The sequence below is a fragment of the Tympanuchus pallidicinctus genome, unplaced genomic scaffold (genome assembly GCF_026119805.1).
Source record: "Tympanuchus pallidicinctus isolate F22 unplaced genomic scaffold, pur_lepc_1.0 scaffold1, whole genome shotgun sequence".
NCBI classification, from domain to species: domain Eukaryota; kingdom Metazoa; phylum Chordata; class Aves; order Galliformes; family Phasianidae; genus Tympanuchus; species Tympanuchus pallidicinctus.
Window position 1 is genome coordinate 58,005,362 of NW_026294618.1, and position 18,746 is coordinate 58,024,107.

Consider the following 18,746-nt stretch of genomic DNA (forward strand, 5'->3'; position numbering starts at 1 on the left):
ATGCAACAGTTGAGCTGTGTGGAGATAGATGTGGGAAATCCCTAAACAAAAGGAAAGTCTGTACACACTGAAATTTCTGGCAGTGAAACGGGTTTGAAATGCAACAACATATTTGTGTGGCCTGGTGATACTTGTGTAAACCCTTCGTCTCCCAAGGAATTTGTCTGTGCAGAGATGATCTGTGTTAATCTGGAGCCTGAGCCAAAAGAATCCTGGACGGCTTCTGCCAGAGGATAGACCTACCACATCCTTAGCACACAAATAGGAAAGAAAGGCTTTTTAGAGTCTTGTCTGCTAGCATCTACAGTAAAATTTTACTTGGACTTTGACTGTATCCTGATTCAGATCATGTTTTTGGCAAGTGGAGTTACAACATAATACATAAACTTTGCAGAAACTTTTTCTGTTTGTCCAGCTTCTGTTACAGCATTTCAGAACCTCCTTCTGTTACTGCCTAAAGAAACTAATTATTCTCAAAAGTATTTAATTGTTTTAATAATTTGCTGCTAGTTCTTTGTAATAAAAATTCCTCATAATTTCTAAAGAGTAACCCTGGCTACTAGTCTTTTATACACTCAGAGCTGTATTGTGCTTTTATGTGTATTTACATACGTAGTACTGTTGTAAGAACAGAGAAATGCATTCTTCTCAGCATCATTGTTTTCTTCTTTCAGAAGAAATTTCCATACTCCATACCATGGGAGTACCAGCATACAGATTTTGCACAGAGCTTCCATCACTGATGAGCGCATGTAGACAATAAAAGCAAGGAATCTCTTGCCTCTCACATATAGAGTTTAATTAAAAAGCCATGAGAGATTTTTCAAGACTTTTAATATATTTGGCAACACAACCTCACTGTGTGTCAAGATTCACAGGATTTTTGATGAGGCACACTGTTGAATTGTGTTTACTAGGAAAAAGTTTGGTAGGAAGTAGAAAGTAAAGTTTGCTGTTTTTACACAGATCTGCCTCATCTGGTTAGCTCTGTCCATGTCATTTGTTTTGGGTTGCTCTATCCAAACAAACAAAAAAAAAGGTAATTTTTAGATTAATAATAGACTCAATTTTAAGACAATTTCCAGTGATTGGAAAGTCAAGGTTCATTGACATTAAGGTTCAAATATACGCAACATAATTTCAGTCTTATTCCCTGAAGAGTGATTTTGAAATGATCCATACATCCCAAATGATTCAATTAGCTACAGTTTAAAAATAACGTGAGTACTTACAAATCCATCTGTCAGCTAAGATCTTTCAAAAGGTAGTGTTTGAATGCAAATTTTACTACTGTTGAGCTGACTATCAACTGCTTGGTCAAGCTGAGCACTTCTGCTGATATTAGGAAAATAATCCTTGAATGTTTGGCTTATCTCCTGTAACTGAAGCAAACACAGATTCTCCAGCTCCCACTGACTTCACTAGGAATTAAATGAGGACTTGTGTCAAAAGTAAAGTGCAGGTCATTCCCCAACATCAAAACTGTGAAACTTCATTGTTAGTGCAGGTCTTGTGTGCTTTTTGTCACTTAAGTAATTACAGGTTACTGGGACCAGCAGTTTTACTACCACCAGCAAACAAGGAATGCCAGTGAAGTTTTGCTCTCACTAAAAGTCTCACCTACTACAGGAGAACAAGGGATCTGTGAGTAGTGTTTAAAAATCATGTAGGTCCTGTTTTTGTCTTGCTAGTGCAGTGGACAACTCTGCAGTGCACAGCTCGATTTTCTCAGACCCCAGGATGTCAGAGAATGAACTGTAGCATCTTATAAGTGAGGAAAGTTATAGCCATGAGAGGTGCTAATTTTAGGTTGCAGTTGTTGACATATAATCAATTTCATAAAATCACATTTTACCTGCCTCATTATTAAGCAATTTGCAGTGCACAGGAAAAGATAGGCTGAGTAGAAGTCTGTCTTTGCATTCAGAAGGCAGCTCTTCTAAAAGGCTGTTCTAAGAGGGTGGTTAAATGAAGTGAATTTGTCACATGCATAGGTTTTTTCCACCAAGAGCCAACTGTTGGCAACCTAATGAGAGTCTGAAAAACTGTTTACAAAGCCAGTCCTGTTGCTTGTTCCAAATGTTACTGCATAGAAAAATAATTGCAGCTTTTATCAGAAAAATGTGAGCTCCAGAGTTGACAGAAACAGTGCAGTTTTGTAGAGGAGAACGTAGAGGTCATTTTGCATGCATGGGTCATTAAGGGAAGGAACTGCACCAGAATGTGGGAGGATAGAAAGCAAATGTCTGAGAAGGTCTTACGTACATGCAAGAAAACAGGGCAGCTTGTATGTAGCAGAGACTTACAATGTGAAAATCACTTTTACTGACAATTGCAGTTCCGAGAGGTTGTCTTGTTAACTCAACCTGTATGGATTAATCAAGCATTTTTCTCCTGTGGAGAAAGAAAAAAAAAAAAAAAAAAAAGCAATGAAATTGGGAACCTGCTCTGTGATATAGAGAACAAGGACGGAGGAGAATCTTTTTCTCACACTCAGCCAGATAGGACAGGTCAATATAGGAGCTGTACAATTATGTCTTTCAATTTTTGAAGAGTATTTTAAGATGGTTGTAAGTTATCACTAATGTTGAGGAATAATCACAGTTCCTAGTATTTCCTTTCTTACCCTTTTGCTATCAAGTGCTTATCCTGGGCCTGCTCTTCAATGACTGAAACTTAGGAGCATTTTGGAGTAAGGCCGGGGTCTCTCTAATGCTGTATTCGAGCTGCATGAAGCAGAAGTTGTATAGAAATAAGAGAAACATTGAGTTTAAAAAAGCATGTTGGAATCATTTTCATTTCCTCATATTTTTTCATTAACAATGTTGCTTTACTTTCAGGTGGCTCCAGGCTGGTAACAAAGAGTGCTTAGGCTGGGCTAAAAGTGCTTGATTTCCTCTGTAGTGTTGTGTTTGCTCACTTGAGTGTGCCAGTGCTCCCATAGAAATGCAGTACTTCATGTAACAAAGTATTTACATGTCACCTGTAAAGCAGGCCATAAGTTACTTTCTTTACTTGGGAGTACATTCTGCTCGGGGCCATATTAATTGAGTATTAATAATTAGTGAAAAAAGTCATGAAGTATAGTAAATCTTATTGTGCTGTTAATACAGTGTTCACTGAATGCTGTAGCAGGCCCTTTCTCTCTTGCACGTGCTGCCCCATCCAGCTGTGACAGTGAAGGTCCTCAAGTGTCTCACAGCAGTCTGTTCCCAGCACGGAGCACCTCCAGCCAGCACACCCTGTTTATAGCAAGAGTTTTATTAACTGCTTGCACAGAACAAAGCTCTCAGTCCCACCATGCCCAGTCATTGCGGCAAGGCCTGGATGGGTAATTCTGAGCAATTTCTACCTGAGAAACCTCCTTCTTGGCTGCTGACTATAGACAGGTGAAAGAGTTTTTCAAACAAATTCAGGGTGAGTCACACCTTCCTTCCTTCCTAGGAATAAGAAGTGTTTATGCCTCACTCCACCACCCTCTCCTGTCCCTCTTCATCTGAGGTGAGAACCAGGGACCTCAAGATAGCTTCCTCTCCATCTGGGGTGAGGAGCAAAGGGTCTGCACTGCACAGTAGCACCACTGACAGAAAAAAAAAGAAAAAAAAGAAAGAAAAAAGAAAAAAAAAAAAAAAGAAAGAAAGAAAAAAGAAAAAAGCAGTGTTGGATTAAAGAGTGCAAAAGGATAATGGAGCAGAGCAGAGCAGCCAGGCTTTTGAGGATCCCAGGAACCAGGATGTAGCTGTGAGGCATGTAGCTCCAAGCTGGAAATCTTGTGTAAATAATAATCCTTGAAGAAGGGGTGAAGGAGAAACTTCAATAATTCAAACAGTAGCTTCACATTTACCTTCCCTTTCCTTGTTTTTACTCTTGCATAGCCAAAACTGCCTGACCTCCCTTGTGTGAGCACTGCCACCAAACATCATTTTGTATCACAAATAGCATAGGCCAGCAGGACTAGAAAGGTTATCATCCATCTATGGTACTCAGCACTGGTGAGGCTGCACCTCAAGTACTATGTTCAGTTTTGCCCCCCTCACTGCAAGAAAGACATTGAGGCCCTGGAGCATTTTCAGAGAAGGGCAACAAAACTGTGAGGGGTCTGGAGCAAAAGTCTTATGGAAAGCAGCTGAGGGAACTGGGATTGTTTAGTGTGGCAAAGAGGAGGCTCAGGGGAAACCTTATCGTTCTCTACAACTGCCTGAAGGAAGTCTGTGGCAAGGTGTGTGTCAGCCTCTTCTCCCAGATCACTAGCAAGAGGACTTGAGCGAATGGCCTCCAGTTGCAGAAAGGAGCTTTGGGTTGAATGTTAGTAATAACTTCTTCTCAGAAAGAGTGGCAATTGGAACAAGATTAGTATAGTTGCTGAGCCCCTAGTTTGTTCTATTCGTATCATCTTAGTTCCCTAAAGAATAGAGAGCTTACCTCTTCCACCCTTACCTGTGTTTAAATAAGATTGCAGAAGAAATCAGGTAATAGCACCATGACCAAAAAGGAGCAGCATTGGACCTGTAAACTCAGAACGTGCACAAAATCTAAACCTAGTGTTTGATAAGGCCCATTAAACAGGTGGATTACTGTGATCCTGTGCTCAGATTGACAGATCAGTTTGACTCTGACCTCACACAAGTGCAAAAGAATTTCTGACTTTGTCCCTGTATGCTGCGTGCAGGTCTTTGGATAATGCTTAAACCACAAACACAGTTCAAGGTTATCATTTCACATTAACAAGGCTTGGCTAAAACAGTAATCTAAAGTAACCAATTAAGAATTGCAATGGGAACCTGTGCTGAAGTCATAGAATTTTCTCTGCAAAACCTCTGGATTACTGGCCTGATCTGGACTGCAGGGCTTTGGCACTGAGGCAGGACTGCAAGTTTGAGAGCTGTGGGAAGGGGTGCACTCACAAGCACCACTTGGAGCTTTCATTCTCCTCTCTGCAAGTAGTTTCACTAAAGCTTAGTTTCCATAAATAGGCTCCACAGAATTCGTTTCTTGGTCTAAAAATGATCCACTTACCTTTTTTCCTAATGTTCTGAGATTGCTTTTAGGCTGTGAGTTGGAATCCATCTGGGTGCTGGATATGCAGCACTGCATTTCTTCTCAAGGGAGGAAAAGCTGTGTTTATTAGAAGAACAGGAAAACAACCTACATTCACATCTCAACCTTGCAATGTGCTTGTCAGTGCAATTTTCACTGGGTTCTTTAGGGATACTAATTACAGAAATACATTGTTCAAGCACACACAGTTGCTGCAATTGTTTTTCTGAAGCATTAACAACTCAAAGAAAAACATTATACTCAAAATCAAAAACCTCAGCCTCAATTTTACAGCCATGGTTAATATCACTGGTCAGAGATTTCAGGGCTAGGAGAGAGAATTTAGATTATTTGCCTTGTCTACCATGAAACTCAGGTTGTCAGATAGGAATGCCAATAACTTTTGTTTGAGGCTTTGTTTGAGTTAGATTGTTCTGCTGAAATTTAACACCTGCAAAAGCAAACAAAACTTTTCCTTACTTCTTATTTAAGCCACTATTTACTCACCATTGCTGAACAGTGGCATTTGAAACATAATTGCTTGTTGAAGCGTAGAAAAAGAAATCGTTTCAAATACTACCCACTGGCTACTATGGTGAAATGGTCTCCATAATCTTACTTGAAACAACAATGCTGTGTCAAAAGTCCTTAAGCACTGCACTACTATATTGTATTTTAATATAATTCCTGTACAAAATATTTTTTTTTCCTTTTTTTTTTCTTTTTTTCTTTTTTTCTTTTTTTCTTCAAAATAAGGGTGCAGACTGAACTCTGAGACAAGGAGGAGCCTTGTGCAAGAGTCTGTTCTGTTATCTAAAGGTTATTGTTTCTTATCTGTACAGATCCGTACAACACAGCTAAACCCACTATAGTGATGAGTGAGCAGCTATTTCAGGCAATAGGGGTAGAGGGTAGAGAGTAATGCAAGGAAAGAGCACATTTAGATATCAGCAGTACAGTAAAAAAGTGTTCTTTGCTGTGACATTGCTTACTATCAGACAGTCTCCTAAAAGGAGCAGGAGAGTTGCTATTGATTTGAATAAAACTGGGGAAAAAAACGCTGTGTTGCTGGAGGCAGTTGTGCTCAGAAAGAAACAGTTTGGATGAAATGCTGCTTGACAGCCAAGAGAGCTTTCTTGAGTCCTGTCCACATTGCTTTCTTGTGACGCCCTAGCTGCAGGTCTCCAGGATGCTGGTAGCTCCTCCCAGGCACACCTCCTGTGCAGGGGGTCCCCACATAGGGACTGACGGGTGGCATTCTTCACAAGGACATCCAGCTCTTACTCCACCCCGTGATTCAGCCACACATTCACACCCGGTTTTGTTGTCGTTTCTAAGGCCCTTTTGGCATTCTCCTGTCTCATAGCATAAGGCTGGTGAAGCAAATAGCTAAACTCAGGACTGTTGGTCTTCCCACTCTTCTCAGTGCTGCTGTCCTGTGTTGCAGAGCAGCCACGGAGGGCTTGGCAACAGAACTGCTTCACAAGCCAGGCCTGCTGTGTCTGCATGGACTGCTGAACCCTTCTTGCAGGCTCTTGCAAACCAGCCTCAGAGACCAGTTTCTCACTGACAGTAGCCAAGAAGCTGCTCATGGCTCCATGCCCAAAGTGCTTGGACACTCTGAATTGAGGTCACACCTAGGAAGTCTGTGTTTCAATGTGCTGTGTCAAACCAGGCCGCATTACCTGGTATGGCCCAGTAATAAGCCCTTACATCAACCACATCCACATAAGAATCACGTTTGACCTTGAAGCTGAACTTTGCAAAAGAAAACTATGATTGATATTATGCTTACACCTCACATCCCGTCTGTCCTGGCACACAGACCACAGTCAGCGAGGCCAAGACAGAGCAACCCAGTTTCTTAGAGGGCCATAGCAGCGTATATATGCTTTTGGACTAACATGGTTCACTTGTGTCTACAAGATGTTTCCAGCTCATAAGCTCCTGGTCTCAGATCTGCAAGGCCAAATGACATTGTTGGGAAAAAGAAGCAAACCAATTGGATACAGAAACTCTACTTCATGTTTGATTGCTGCAACTACATGATTTACCACACCAAGATAATTAAACATACCAAACAATTAGCTCATGAACTATCAGCTCTGGGGTCACCAGATCCTCTGCCTCAACAGATACCAGGTAGAAGGACACAACACCCTGCCTCTTGTGTCCAGCAGCAGCTCACCCTTATCCTCCCACACTGTAAGTGCTTGAATGTCAAGTCAGAGCCATGGACCAGCAAATCTGACTCCAAAAGCATTCCTAGCAATTACTTGGGAGGGTACGTGGATGAAACCTGGCACAAAAGGTGATCATAAGGTTACATGTTATGTGTAACCAAATAGATTTTCCCTCTCACCTTGCTTTTGTCTTTTATTAAATGAGACCAAAGGATTCATCACGCAGCCTTTTAAAGAAAATCAGCCTATTAGTAAGTGAAACAAAGCTGAGCTGCATTCTGCCTAGGAGCAAATCACATCTGTATGTGATGTAAGTCATGGTGGTAACATCTGAGGCAGCACTCCAACTCTATTTCAAAGGTTCAAGTGGTACTCAATTAGTACCTAGCTCCTGAGCTACCTACTGCAGACAGGTGAAATTCACCTGCTATTTTAAAATAGTGTAATTATACTATTTTCCAAGGTGTTTTGAGGAGTTGCTAGTCAACACGTTACAGGACTCGGTGTTTATCTTTTGTGTCATGCGTCAGAGGTAATTACTTCACAAGCTAGGTGTGTCACTGGGAAGCACTGAAAACTCCCTTTGTTTCAGGTTACCTGAATGCCTCAGTATGGGAGGTGAGCAATAACCAACCTGATCCCCTTCTCCTCCAGTGAGGCCTCATAGAAGTTACTGCGAATGGTAGCCTCTTTGTTTCTGAGTTACTGGCCTTAAAGCAGCTGGGGCTGATTAGATAAGGTGACTCCATCTGCAGCCTTGATATAAAATAAATTTAGTTTGCCCTCACTGTATAGCAAGGTCATTGAAAACTAATTAAGGACATATGTATCCATTTGTAAATTGTAAATGAGCTAGCTGTTTGCTGTGAAACACAAATAGCTTTTTCTCATGAATGAATATTTAATTGAGGTACAGTTCTAGGTAAGTCCTTACAAAATATCAGAGTTAGAATTCAGATCTAGTGAAAGTTGGCAGTGTTCTGCTTTGTTTAGCAATGTCTCTCTGCTTCTACCTGCTTGTATTTGGTCTTACATATTTATTGGTGCCCGCCTGTTTTCAACATTATTGTTATCTCAAAGCAAACAGAGGATTTCCCAAGAGATAGGACGATTCTTGTACTTCAGCCTCCAGCCTAGTGCCTTACTCATATACCAAGGTCCAAATTACCCTCCTTTATCCACAAGAGAAGCCTCCATTGAATATTCTTTTCTGATTCTGCATTGGTTGTGCAGACTGAATTGCCTACAGACAGCTGCAGTCTGTAGAGAGCAGAAAGAGCTTTTGCACCTAACATCAGTTTGAAATGCTCTTTTCTCTAAGAAGCAGGTGAGGCAGAGTAGGAAGACTGATGTAGTGCCGGTAATAAGCAGCAATCCTGATATTACTTATTAACACTAACCAATCTTATGCTACAAAGCGTTCAAAGGGAGAAAGGTCTTGTTGCACAGAGCATTTAAATATTTGAAACTAGGCAAAATATGGTGAAAACAAATGGAGGAGATGGTACTGAGTGGAAAACAGGAAAAAAAGGGACCATCTGAGATTTACCAAGTAACCTCTGCATCAAGCAGTTCCTTTTGTTTCAATTAGGAAAGATGAGGGAAAACCCTCTTCTACTGTGTTAGTTGACATAAAACATCAGAGTACTGTACATCCTACATCACTGACAGGCGAGGCAAGAACCATACTAGATCTTGCATCAGTATTTAACAGTAAATTGCCTTACTGACAGGGCACCTTCTGAAGTGGAATCAAAAACCAATTACAGTCAATGCAAACAACTTCACAACTTATAGTGAACGAGCACTTTGCTGTGGAGAGAACTAGAAAGGTGGTAGAATCACTGTCAATTAGTTCTGAGTCTGAGATTTAAGGCCTTTCTAACAGAGTCTTGATTTGAGAATCACTGGGTGAAACTCAACAGCTTACTTTACGCTGAAAGTCAAACAATATGGTCCTTCTGATCTTAAAAGCTGTGAGTCAGTATGATATCACAGGAAAAGAAAATATACTTGATATCCATTAATTGTACATTTTATTTTGTGTGCTTATTTTAGCCCTGAAATTCTGAATTTTGACACTAGTTGAAATAGCTTGTTACTTTATTTTTGAATTCCTACAGCATCATCCTTACAGTGAGAGCAATAGAAATGTCAGTGATGTAGATTTTTTCTCTCTATCATCCAGTGGAGACTTTTTTGCCTTCACCTCCCTTTACTACTCATGCCTGCTGTAGGCACACATCTGCGTTCCATTTGTGAAGCACATGAACTAAGTTGGTCAGCATTATTTGACCCGCTCTTTTTGTCAACACTGTCTTTTTACATCTCTAGTTTGATGCTTAAAAAAAAAAGAAGATCTGGTCCCTGTAGAAATAATTCAGTCTTGCAGGGGGTTATTTGAAATACATGGCACTGAGCTCTGCTTCTAATCAGACTCCAAATAAAATAGCACAAAGGAAGATATGAAGGTAAAATAAAGATTACCTGTACAGGGGAACTCCCTTCCTCTTTCCTTTCTTATCGTATGCATTAAGATCATTATTTCATTTTGAGACGTAAAAGCTGTGTTGCCCCTAGTTTCCATTTGCTTCAAGTCTTGGACAAACACGGCTGGATTTACATGTGTAGAATAATCTTTACAAATCCAGTACATTGTGAACATCTATTGTCACTTAATACATTTTTAAACAATGCTTTGTGATGTGATTGTTCTCATTCAACAGTTTGAGCAAATTCTTATTGCTTTTTTTACTATTTATTTTCACTAATAAAATCAATAATTCACGGTGGATTTCAGTTACAGAGACAATTATTTTAGATTTTCCTTGCTTGATCACATGCATGTTTAAACTGTGTTCATCTAGTATGTCCCTGTACAGCTCCATCATGGTCAAGGAGAGCGTCATGTAATCTCAAGGAACAATTGTGGGTGCAGCCTGAAAAAAAGAAAAAGAATGCAAAGATAAGGGTCTTCCAGCATGTAACTGTTGGATCATTTAACAGCGTTTATTTCCAGGCCTGAATTCACCTAACCATTTCTTAGCACAAACTCACACGTACTGGAAAAACACATTAATTGAACTTGGCAGAAACTTCTCATTTAAGGAACAACAAAAAATGAGGAACAAGCTTTGAGCTCTTTTACCATGTATATCCCCTTCAAAAGAAACAAAAGAGACCTGGAGAATGTCAACAGTGCTTTGAAAGAAAACGGTCGTCCACTGTGACCTGAATTTGTCGGGTTTTCATTAAGCTCAGTGTGGGTAGTAAGGAAGGAGCTCTCGGTTCAAGCAGAACTGGAACTCAACAGATCCTTGGCCACTGTTCCTGGAGCATGACAGTGCAGGAATGCCAACGTTTCAGGAATTCTAACTGGGAATAAACTGCCTATTCACAGTCATGCGCAACGAAACAGAAGCTACTGTCAGTAATACCATATGGCTGCTTTTCCTCCTACAGCTCTTAGAACTGACAAAGAAAACGATCCTCTTCATTTTAAACCTATACAAAGTGTCAGAATACGGTATGCTTTCTTTTATCTGCTACACTGAATGCATGGCCTGTATGTTGTCAGAAGTAAGTCACTCTGTGTTTCCAGTTAGAAAAAATCCCAGGAGTAAAACTGCAAACAGATCACCAGAGATGCTGCAAGACTATTCCAACCATGCTTGGAAAATTTGGATAACACTTCCTATATTCAGAAACAAGAAATTCAAACCTGCCTCTTACTGAGACCATTGATTTTTTTGTGGGCAACCAATAATGGTATTTTTAGGACATAAGAGTCCTTGCTTCCTAATTTCATGGTAACCATACTTGGGAAGATGTGTTTTAACTAAAACATGGCTAGCGCCAGATCTGTTAAGCAAAACCACTTTATACTGATAGGATTTTCTTGAGAAAATTCTGTTCAATTCTTTGAATTCATAAATGCATTACATCAAGTTGAAATGTTACTAAAGCAGAACAGCAACATTAAATTGTTTTTCTCCTTAAAACAGATGGAAAATCTTAAAATACAGTTTGGTTAGAGGGCAGTAAGGCACTGGAGCTGTTACAGGGAAGAAAACAGAAACTGGGTCCTGCTACTGACCTGCTGAGCAATCTAGGTCCTTTCATCACCTCCCCTGCTTTAGTAATTCCTGTAAGTTGTTAGTAATGCTATACTCTTAATAGAGCAGGTTAAGAACAAGTGTTGGATCAGAGCAGCTGCTAATCCTGTAACTTAAAGGCTTTCATTTTGATTTGGCTCTTATGCTTGATTGTGAGTTCTGGCACAAAATGCTGTAGTTAGGGTGCCTATAAAAGCTTTCTCCTGCTTACCCAATGCCTAAATCCAGAACCAACTGTGTATTTTTGTTGCTTTTTTTTTTTTTTTTTTTTTTTATATGTGAATTTCCCAAGCTTCTACATTTGAATTTGTTCTTTTGTATTTCTGCCCTAGACTGTTGTGATGAGAGCTGATTTCATGCCTGCTCTCGTGTTCCTTCACTCCTGACTCAAATGGCAATTCAGTTCATAAGCATTATCAGATAGTGCTTATCAGTATTACACATGATGCCCATGCTCCAAAAATTCAGTGTGCTGACTGTCAGGACATTGTGAAGAAAGCCACAGAACTGAGAGCTTTCATCTCCTCTCTGGAGATGTGATCTAGTCTGGTTTTACTGTGTCTGCAAAGGATGAATAGATTTTTTGTATAAAAAGGAAGGAAGAGGTAGCCTTATATACCTTCCCCTCCATTTAGGAGGGAACTAGGGAGTGAAATGTAAAGGAAGAAACTCAGGGACCCAGAAGAGAGTTTCTCACTGTAACAAAAACAACTTGCTGCCCTGCTGAACTGAGAGTTTAGCAACTCACAGTGCTCTGTAGCCAAGGTGGTTTGAAAACACGTCTTGCAAAAGGCAAAAGCCCAGCAAGGAGGCTAAGGGTCTCTAACGAACGCTCCAACATGGCAATTGTTCTTTCCCCTTCCACAGATGACAGTACTGCCTGTATGGGTTCAACATGTTCTTGTTGGTTGGGTTTGGGTGGAGTGGTGTTGAGTAAGCTGGTAGTTATGGATACCACTGAGGTATCTATCTTTCCCCATATATTGCAGGTGATTGTGGAAGAATGGCACAGGGTTATGTGCTGTGGCAAACAGGAACCTAGAGATTGTATGTTGCCACATTTAACTATTAGTCACCTAAATTCCTTTTGCCTCTGCCTCTTTGTAGTTAGGAAGCAATGGTAACTGCAATAAAAATTCTTCTTTTTTCAATCAAGCCAAAATATGGTATTAACAGCAAGGAATAAAAATACCTATATGCTTTTTTGCACCTATATGCCCCCACAAAATAATCCAAGACCACCACATAGCGTTCCGAGTGAGAGTGGCAACAACTAGGTTCTTACAGTATTTCTTACAATTGTTTCTTGGGCTCAGCAGACTGCCCAAAACAGTGATGTTCTGGTCTGCTCCACATCCAGTACCATCCTACTGAATAAAGCATGAGTCCCACCATAAACTTACTGCTTAAAAGAGGAAGTCTCCTCACAAGCCATATGTTGTCAAATTAATCTGATTAAAGTTTATCTCAGTGGGATTGCTCTATCTGAAAACAGAGGCTCTAGCTGTTTCCCAAAAATGTTTTACTTCATCTCCCTCAGAAGCCATTTAGCTTTGATTGTTTTTTCTCACCTGCTGTTGCAAGCTGCTTCACATATGGCTCAGTTTTACAGTAAAGCCCTCTCCTGTTTCCTAAGATCACACAAGAAGGGAATATAGCTGTGAGTTCTATCAGTCTCTGCTCCCCTCCCTTCTCTCAAAGCTGAAGCAAAGGTGATTCTTTTATTTGAACGTGGCACTATGAGTGAGTGCCTAGCACCATCTCTGCTGCAGGACCTGAAGGAAAACACAGAACTGTGTTTTTGTTACAATCCCTTGGCATACCCCAGGGTTTCCACAGCCCTGTATCTTTGACATGCGCTGGCTGTTACCTTGTTTTGAAGCTTCCAGTTCCTTTTCTTGAAATAAGGACATTGAAGACAGCAGCTTGGATCTGCACGTTTCCCTAATCTCAGAGCTCACCTGCATGCCATTGCGGCACACCGGAAGACCTGTGTCCTATAGTCCGTTGCCCATGACAACGTAAATACGATCTGTTCTCACACCCCAGCAGGCGGGAGGCCACAGCTCCTGCAGGTAAAGCAGCTGGGAGCTCTGCAGGAGCATGGCGGGGGATGAAGGGTGAGGAACAGGGGGCACAGGCACAGTGCGTTGTGTCTGCGTGCCTACGAATCGGTTGGTTGGTTGCACAATCTTGATGCAAGAGCACAGCCGGCTGAAGCAGCCTTCTCACTTTGTAGTAGCTTTGGTGGATTCTCAAACTTTTATTTAATGCTGAAAATGTGCTTTAATACAAAAATCCATCCTGCCTTTTATTTGAAGTAATTCATTTTGGGCTTCAGAAAAAAAAAAAATCAACAACAACAAAAAAATAGCACCTTTAGCGACTGGCGATCGAGCACACGAGTCGCCCACACACATTAACTCCAAAGGGCCTTTCTTCCCTCACCCGCTCTCCAACTTGGCGATCGCCATCCCCGCCGCAGGGTCAGGGTTCGGGGCAGAAGCAGGTGGAGCGCGGCCCGCCGCCATATTGCGCTGAGGGTCTCCCGCTGAGGGCTGAAGAGAGGCCGCGCCCGCGGGCACGGGGGCGGCGCCGGCAGGAATGCCCGCCCGCCCGCCGCACCTGTTGCATCGCTCCGAGAACGGTCCCACCCGGGGCCGGGGTCCCTAATCCGCGCCCCGAGGTGTCGAAGCGCGGCCGGTGGGGTGTCTGGCCGCTGGGCGAGGCCGCCCCGTGCTCGCAGAGCGCAGGGGGGAGCGGCGGGGAATGGCCGGTGGCGGGTGAGTCACTGCCGCAGCCCCACCTGCGTACTTAATCGCCGCCGGGCGGCCGGCGCCGCACTCGCGGTTGTGCCGTCGCCGTGGCCGGGAGCGGCTCTCACTCCTCCTCCTTCTCCTCCTCCTCGCGGGGCGCTCGGCTGAGGCGGGGCAGCTGCTGCATGAGCGTTGCTCTCTGGAGCTGCGGAAGCACCGACAGCGCTGAAAATGCCGAAACCGGTAAGCGAGGCGCGGGGGCTGCCCGGGTGCTCTTGTCTGCTGCGCCGGGGCTCTGCCGAGACGCCTAGGGAAGCTCCGTGGGCCGCGGACTTAACCGCGAGGAAGTTTCGGAACCAACCGAGCGGCCGCTTGGAGCGGCTTGGTTCAAACGCGGAACCGCCCTAGGGAGCCATGCTGAAAGTCGGGCCGCTCGCCCGGCGGCGGTTGGAGGGGAGGACCGCGCCCTGGGGCCGCCGAAGGCGCTCCGCCGCCGCGTCCGGGAGGGAGCCGGCATCGGCGGGAGGCTGCGGGCGTTGGTGAACTGCCCTCGGAGCGCCGTGACCGGGATCGCGCGGAGCTCGCGGGGCACCGAAAGAAGGGTTTACTGTGCTCCCGCGTCCGTGAGGTGGCAAAACTGCACCGGCTCTCACTTGGTATTTGTGAACGCTTAATGACAGGTCCTCGTTTCCTGCCTTCGTGATTAAAAAATTAAGTCCTAGGGAACCGTAGTACCGTTCCCCACAGTGCTGCCGCTGGGTCTGTTGCCAGGTGGTCTCTAGCAGTCTTCATTAAGGCGTTTCTGCTCCTTTCTTTCTTTCTTTCTTTTATTTTTTTTATTTTTTTAATTGAACAAACTTGAATACTATCAATTTTTTTTTTCTTTTTGTCCTCTGAGCCCCCGCCTGCGTCAGTTTGCTCGTGTTTTTTTTTTTTTTTGTTTGTTTGGGTTTTTTTTGTTTTCAGATTGTTTTTGCTTTGAAATCTGCTGCCACACTGGCAGTTAGAAACGGTAACTCCCTTGAGGAGCTGGCTGGTACGGAGCTGCCTGCACTCATTGATGCAGGCAGCTTCGGAACTCTGAAGAGCAGAGTAGATTGTTGCTGTCTGTTTCCAACAGAAGCAGTACTCAAAACACAGCACAGTGAAGAACTTCCAGGATTATTAGCTATACCCTTTGGAAGGAGACTAGGCAAGCTTATCCTTGGGGTAATAAGCAGTGGATGTTCTGCCACTGTAACACTAAATTTAACTTAGTTAAGGAGAGGTTAGATTAATTTACATTGCAGTTTCTGTAAACTTGGGGGGGGGAGAAAGAATTCTTTCTGTCTTTGAATTCTTTGAAGAAGTGCTAAACCTTCATTCTTCCTGGATGTATTTAAACAACAGGAGGTGATACTGGAAGCCATGAGTAGGTGTGGGAAAAATCTCTTTATCTCTCTGCGGAAGGACAGCCATGCTTTAATGGTTTCTGAGACGTGACCTACTGTCCAGGATTTATGGAGAAGACTCTTTGTCCAGAGTTTGTGTGGCATAAGCTGTTCTTTTTGCAGTCTGCATTCAATCCCCCTTGTTAGGGGGGCTGACTGCCACCTTAGTGGATGCATACAAAGATAATTTTGTAGAGGTTTTTTAACAGAACACTTTGGTCTGACTTCTGCAGATCGAGACTGTATTCAGATCCTTCAAATCCAGCTCATTTGTTCTTAATACAGCTAAATAGAATTCCTATCACTTTGCAGGGTGAGGTGGGAAGGGGTGTGAAGTTGTCGCTCCAGAGCAGAACTGTGCTCAGAAGGAGCTTGATAAGAGCCTTTGAGGTGTGTGGGGACTGATATCGTGAACTCATAGGAAATGAGGAGGCAGTTTTTGTTTGATAGGTCAAATATACGGGTACTAAATAGATTTTACCTGCACTTTGTTCGCGTGTGTCTTGACAGCTTGGCATAAGTATACACAGTGTTGTTTGTCAGACTTCATGCTGATAGGGATGTGGTTTTACAAGCTTGTTATCAGTTGTCATCTTAAAATTTTTATTTCTAAGCAGAAAATAATCACCAAGATCTCGGCAGTTGCTTTCTACCTGTCCCCAAAGCAGCAAAGGTAAACCTCCATACAGAGCTTTTGTGGTAACAAAAAATATGCAGACAGAAAGCTTACAGACTGGAATTTAGTCTTTCGCAGTAAATAAGTCCAGTGACAGTAAAATGTGAGTGATTTTGTATATTAGTAATGTACCATAGTGAAGTACTAGAAAGCCAAGGACACGCCAGATTCTGTACCAGTGCTTTATTGCTGTTTGTTGGATCAGACGCATGTCTAGGGTGCTCAAAATATATCTTGGCAATGTTTCAGGTAATAATTGTGAAATCTTCTTTGATAATTAAGGCAAGTGTTAATTTATAATTCAACACAGACTTTCTGCCATGTGTAACAGTTATAGAGTAACAAGATCTCTGGAGTAAGCTGTAAATATGTAACTTCTCTTATATGTAACCACAGCTCTTAAGGGTTTTTAGCTGGAAGTTCACCAACAGTTCAGAAGCTTAACTTCCATCTAGTCTGTACAATAGTTCATAAGGTTTCACGAATGGTAAATTATTACATAAAGAGACACGAGATATTATCTTGTTCAAATCTTTCTTTGTTTTCTGAGAAGAAGCAAAGTGTGCAATAAACTGACTTGATCAGCCTTGCGTCTTTTCATTACTGAAGTGTCTGTGTGCTCACTGTGTTTTTCCTTGATCCATATGTTGCTAGCTTATTTCTGTTTGACTCATTGCATGGATGCTGTTCTAGCTGAATACATCCCTTGGCAAAGCAAGCCAGTCAAATAGAGCCACAGGGCTGAGGACTACTGAACATTACTTACAGAAGGAGAAGGAAACGTGATCTCTGCTCTATAGACCTGTTAATTTGATCTGACCTATCAACATTCTGTGATACTTTTTTGAAAGTAGATTATTCTTCCTACTCTTAGAAAATATTGAGGGGGAGGGAGAGAAAGCATCGCAAGAAATGATGTCAGCTTTGCAGTAGAGCATTTAATGTAATGTCACATAAGGACCTTTAATACTTGTCTACATTTTTATAACACTCCTGAAGAGAGGTCAGCAATAAATGCAGCCTATCAACTTCTGCTGCTAAAAGAGAGTGCGGGGAATATATCAAGGCATCATTTTTTTTTTACCATGTATACTAATAGCCTATGTTCAGAAAGCTGAGCATACCAACAATGTCCGCCAGTGATGGGGGGGCAGAGAGCCATCATATATAGGAGTATAAAGCACATATATTAAAAAAAAAAAAAAAAACACAGAAAACCAAAAACTCTCCCATTTCAATAATTGATAGGGTGGTGTAAAGAGTTCCCTCAATGTATAGGATAGAATGATATGAACTAGTTGTTGATAGAATGGACTGTCTTGTCCATTGATCTGCAATATATGGAGTTTCCCTGATGGAAAGCAGTAATAGAAGGTGTTAGAAAATTTATTGAAAATAGGTTGTCATACTTATCCTTGTCCAGAAAACACAAATCCTAAGCAGAACATGGAGAAGGATTTGGGGTTGATTGTAGGAGGAAAGCCTCCTCACAAAAAGGGAGCTTGTTTAGTTTAAAATACAAAGGATTTAAATGCCAATGAAAGGGAGGAATTGCTTTAAGCAAGGCTGATAGTTAAGGGAACTTGGAGATATCAGAGCAGTTCAGTTTCTGGTTGCTTTCTCCTCCCCGGGAGCGTTCTAAGACCTAATGCCCTTAAGATAAAGTCTGACGAAGACACATTGCAGTGCTGCTGCCTGTAGGAGTGCACAGCTGGAACAGATGACTCAAAAGGCTTTTCCCAGTCCTGTGTTATTATTAATGTGCTAGTGTGTGCCTGGCACCAAGTGGTTAGACAAGTCCTCCATACTTGTTTGCTATTGAATATACATGCATTCTAAAAATGAACACGAGGACAGCATGTAAGTCTTCAAGCCAAAGCTTTATCTGTCTGTGAACACCCAATGGCATTACAATTCAGCATTTGTCATAAGCCAACCTGAAGAGCAAGACGTATAACAACAAAGATTTACTCTAAATACTAATAATTTTTTATATTTTCCAGATCTTCCCAATTTCTTCTTAACTGTGTCTGCTAACTGCATGTAATAGTTTTGTCTTCAATTTCTTCAAAGCAAATTTCTGTAACAGGACTGAATAATAATAATAAAAAACAAAAAAAACAAAACAAAAAAAACACCCTTTAGTGATCACAAGTAATTAACGTGCTCTTGGCTTGTGGATAGTTATGGATTTATGCAGGAATAAGTTTTTGGCTTTTTTTTCTTCTGAGCACAAATTGCAATACATCAGATGATACAGTATTTGGTGCACTTGCTACTAAGGGTGCACGCTCTGGTGCAAAATGGAAGAAAGCTCGTATCAACCAAGTGTGCAAAGTCTCACTCAAGGCTTCAAAAGGAAGTTGAAGGATTCTGTTAATAGTGAATGTAGGAAGTAGTTCACAAGTGGTTAAAGTTAGAATAGAGTGAGTTCACAATTGTGCCAAAATCCAAATTACTGTATGAGCTGAATAAGCATTCCTGAGGTCAGTCTGTTCTTGTTAGCTGCTTTGGAGAAATCAAGTGTTAACTGTTAGTGTTAGTCACTG

At 41.9% G+C, this 18,746-nt stretch overlaps 1 protein-coding gene and 2 long non-coding RNA genes across 4 annotated transcripts in view; 1 reads left to right on the forward strand and 2 right to left on the reverse strand.

Moving 5' to 3' along the window:
• Nucleotides 1-335: 335 nt before the first annotated feature.
• LOC128078920 (uncharacterized) lies at nt 336-4,723 on the reverse strand. Of its 2 annotated transcripts, none has more exons than XR_008205924.1 (3): nt 4,438-4,723; nt 2,307-2,394; nt 336-1,015 (listed from the first exon to the last, which is right to left on the reverse strand). It is a non-coding gene; the product is annotated as an uncharacterized LOC128078920 (long non-coding RNA). The 2 variants fall into 2 exon arrangements; XR_008205923.1 differs by lacking the exon at nt 4,438-4,723 and adding an exon at nt 2,627-3,394.
• A 4,516-nt stretch (nt 4,724-9,239) lies between these two features.
• LOC128078915 (uncharacterized) lies at nt 9,240-13,950 on the reverse strand. The gene is made up of 2 exons (XR_008205918.1): nt 13,206-13,950; nt 9,240-10,159 (listed from the first exon to the last, which is right to left on the reverse strand). It is a non-coding gene; the product is annotated as an uncharacterized LOC128078915 (long non-coding RNA).
• A 133-nt stretch (nt 13,951-14,083) lies between these two features.
• Nucleotides 14,084-18,746, forward strand: part of EZR (ezrin) — a 36,448-nt gene continuing 31,785 nt past the window's right edge. The window contains exon 1 of the mRNA XM_052679420.1: nt 14,084-14,334. Within this exon, the coding sequence (XP_052535380.1) occupies nt 14,323-14,334 (12 nt within the window). The 5' untranslated portion in view covers nt 14,084-14,322. The remainder of the gene's footprint in view (nt 14,335-18,746) is intronic.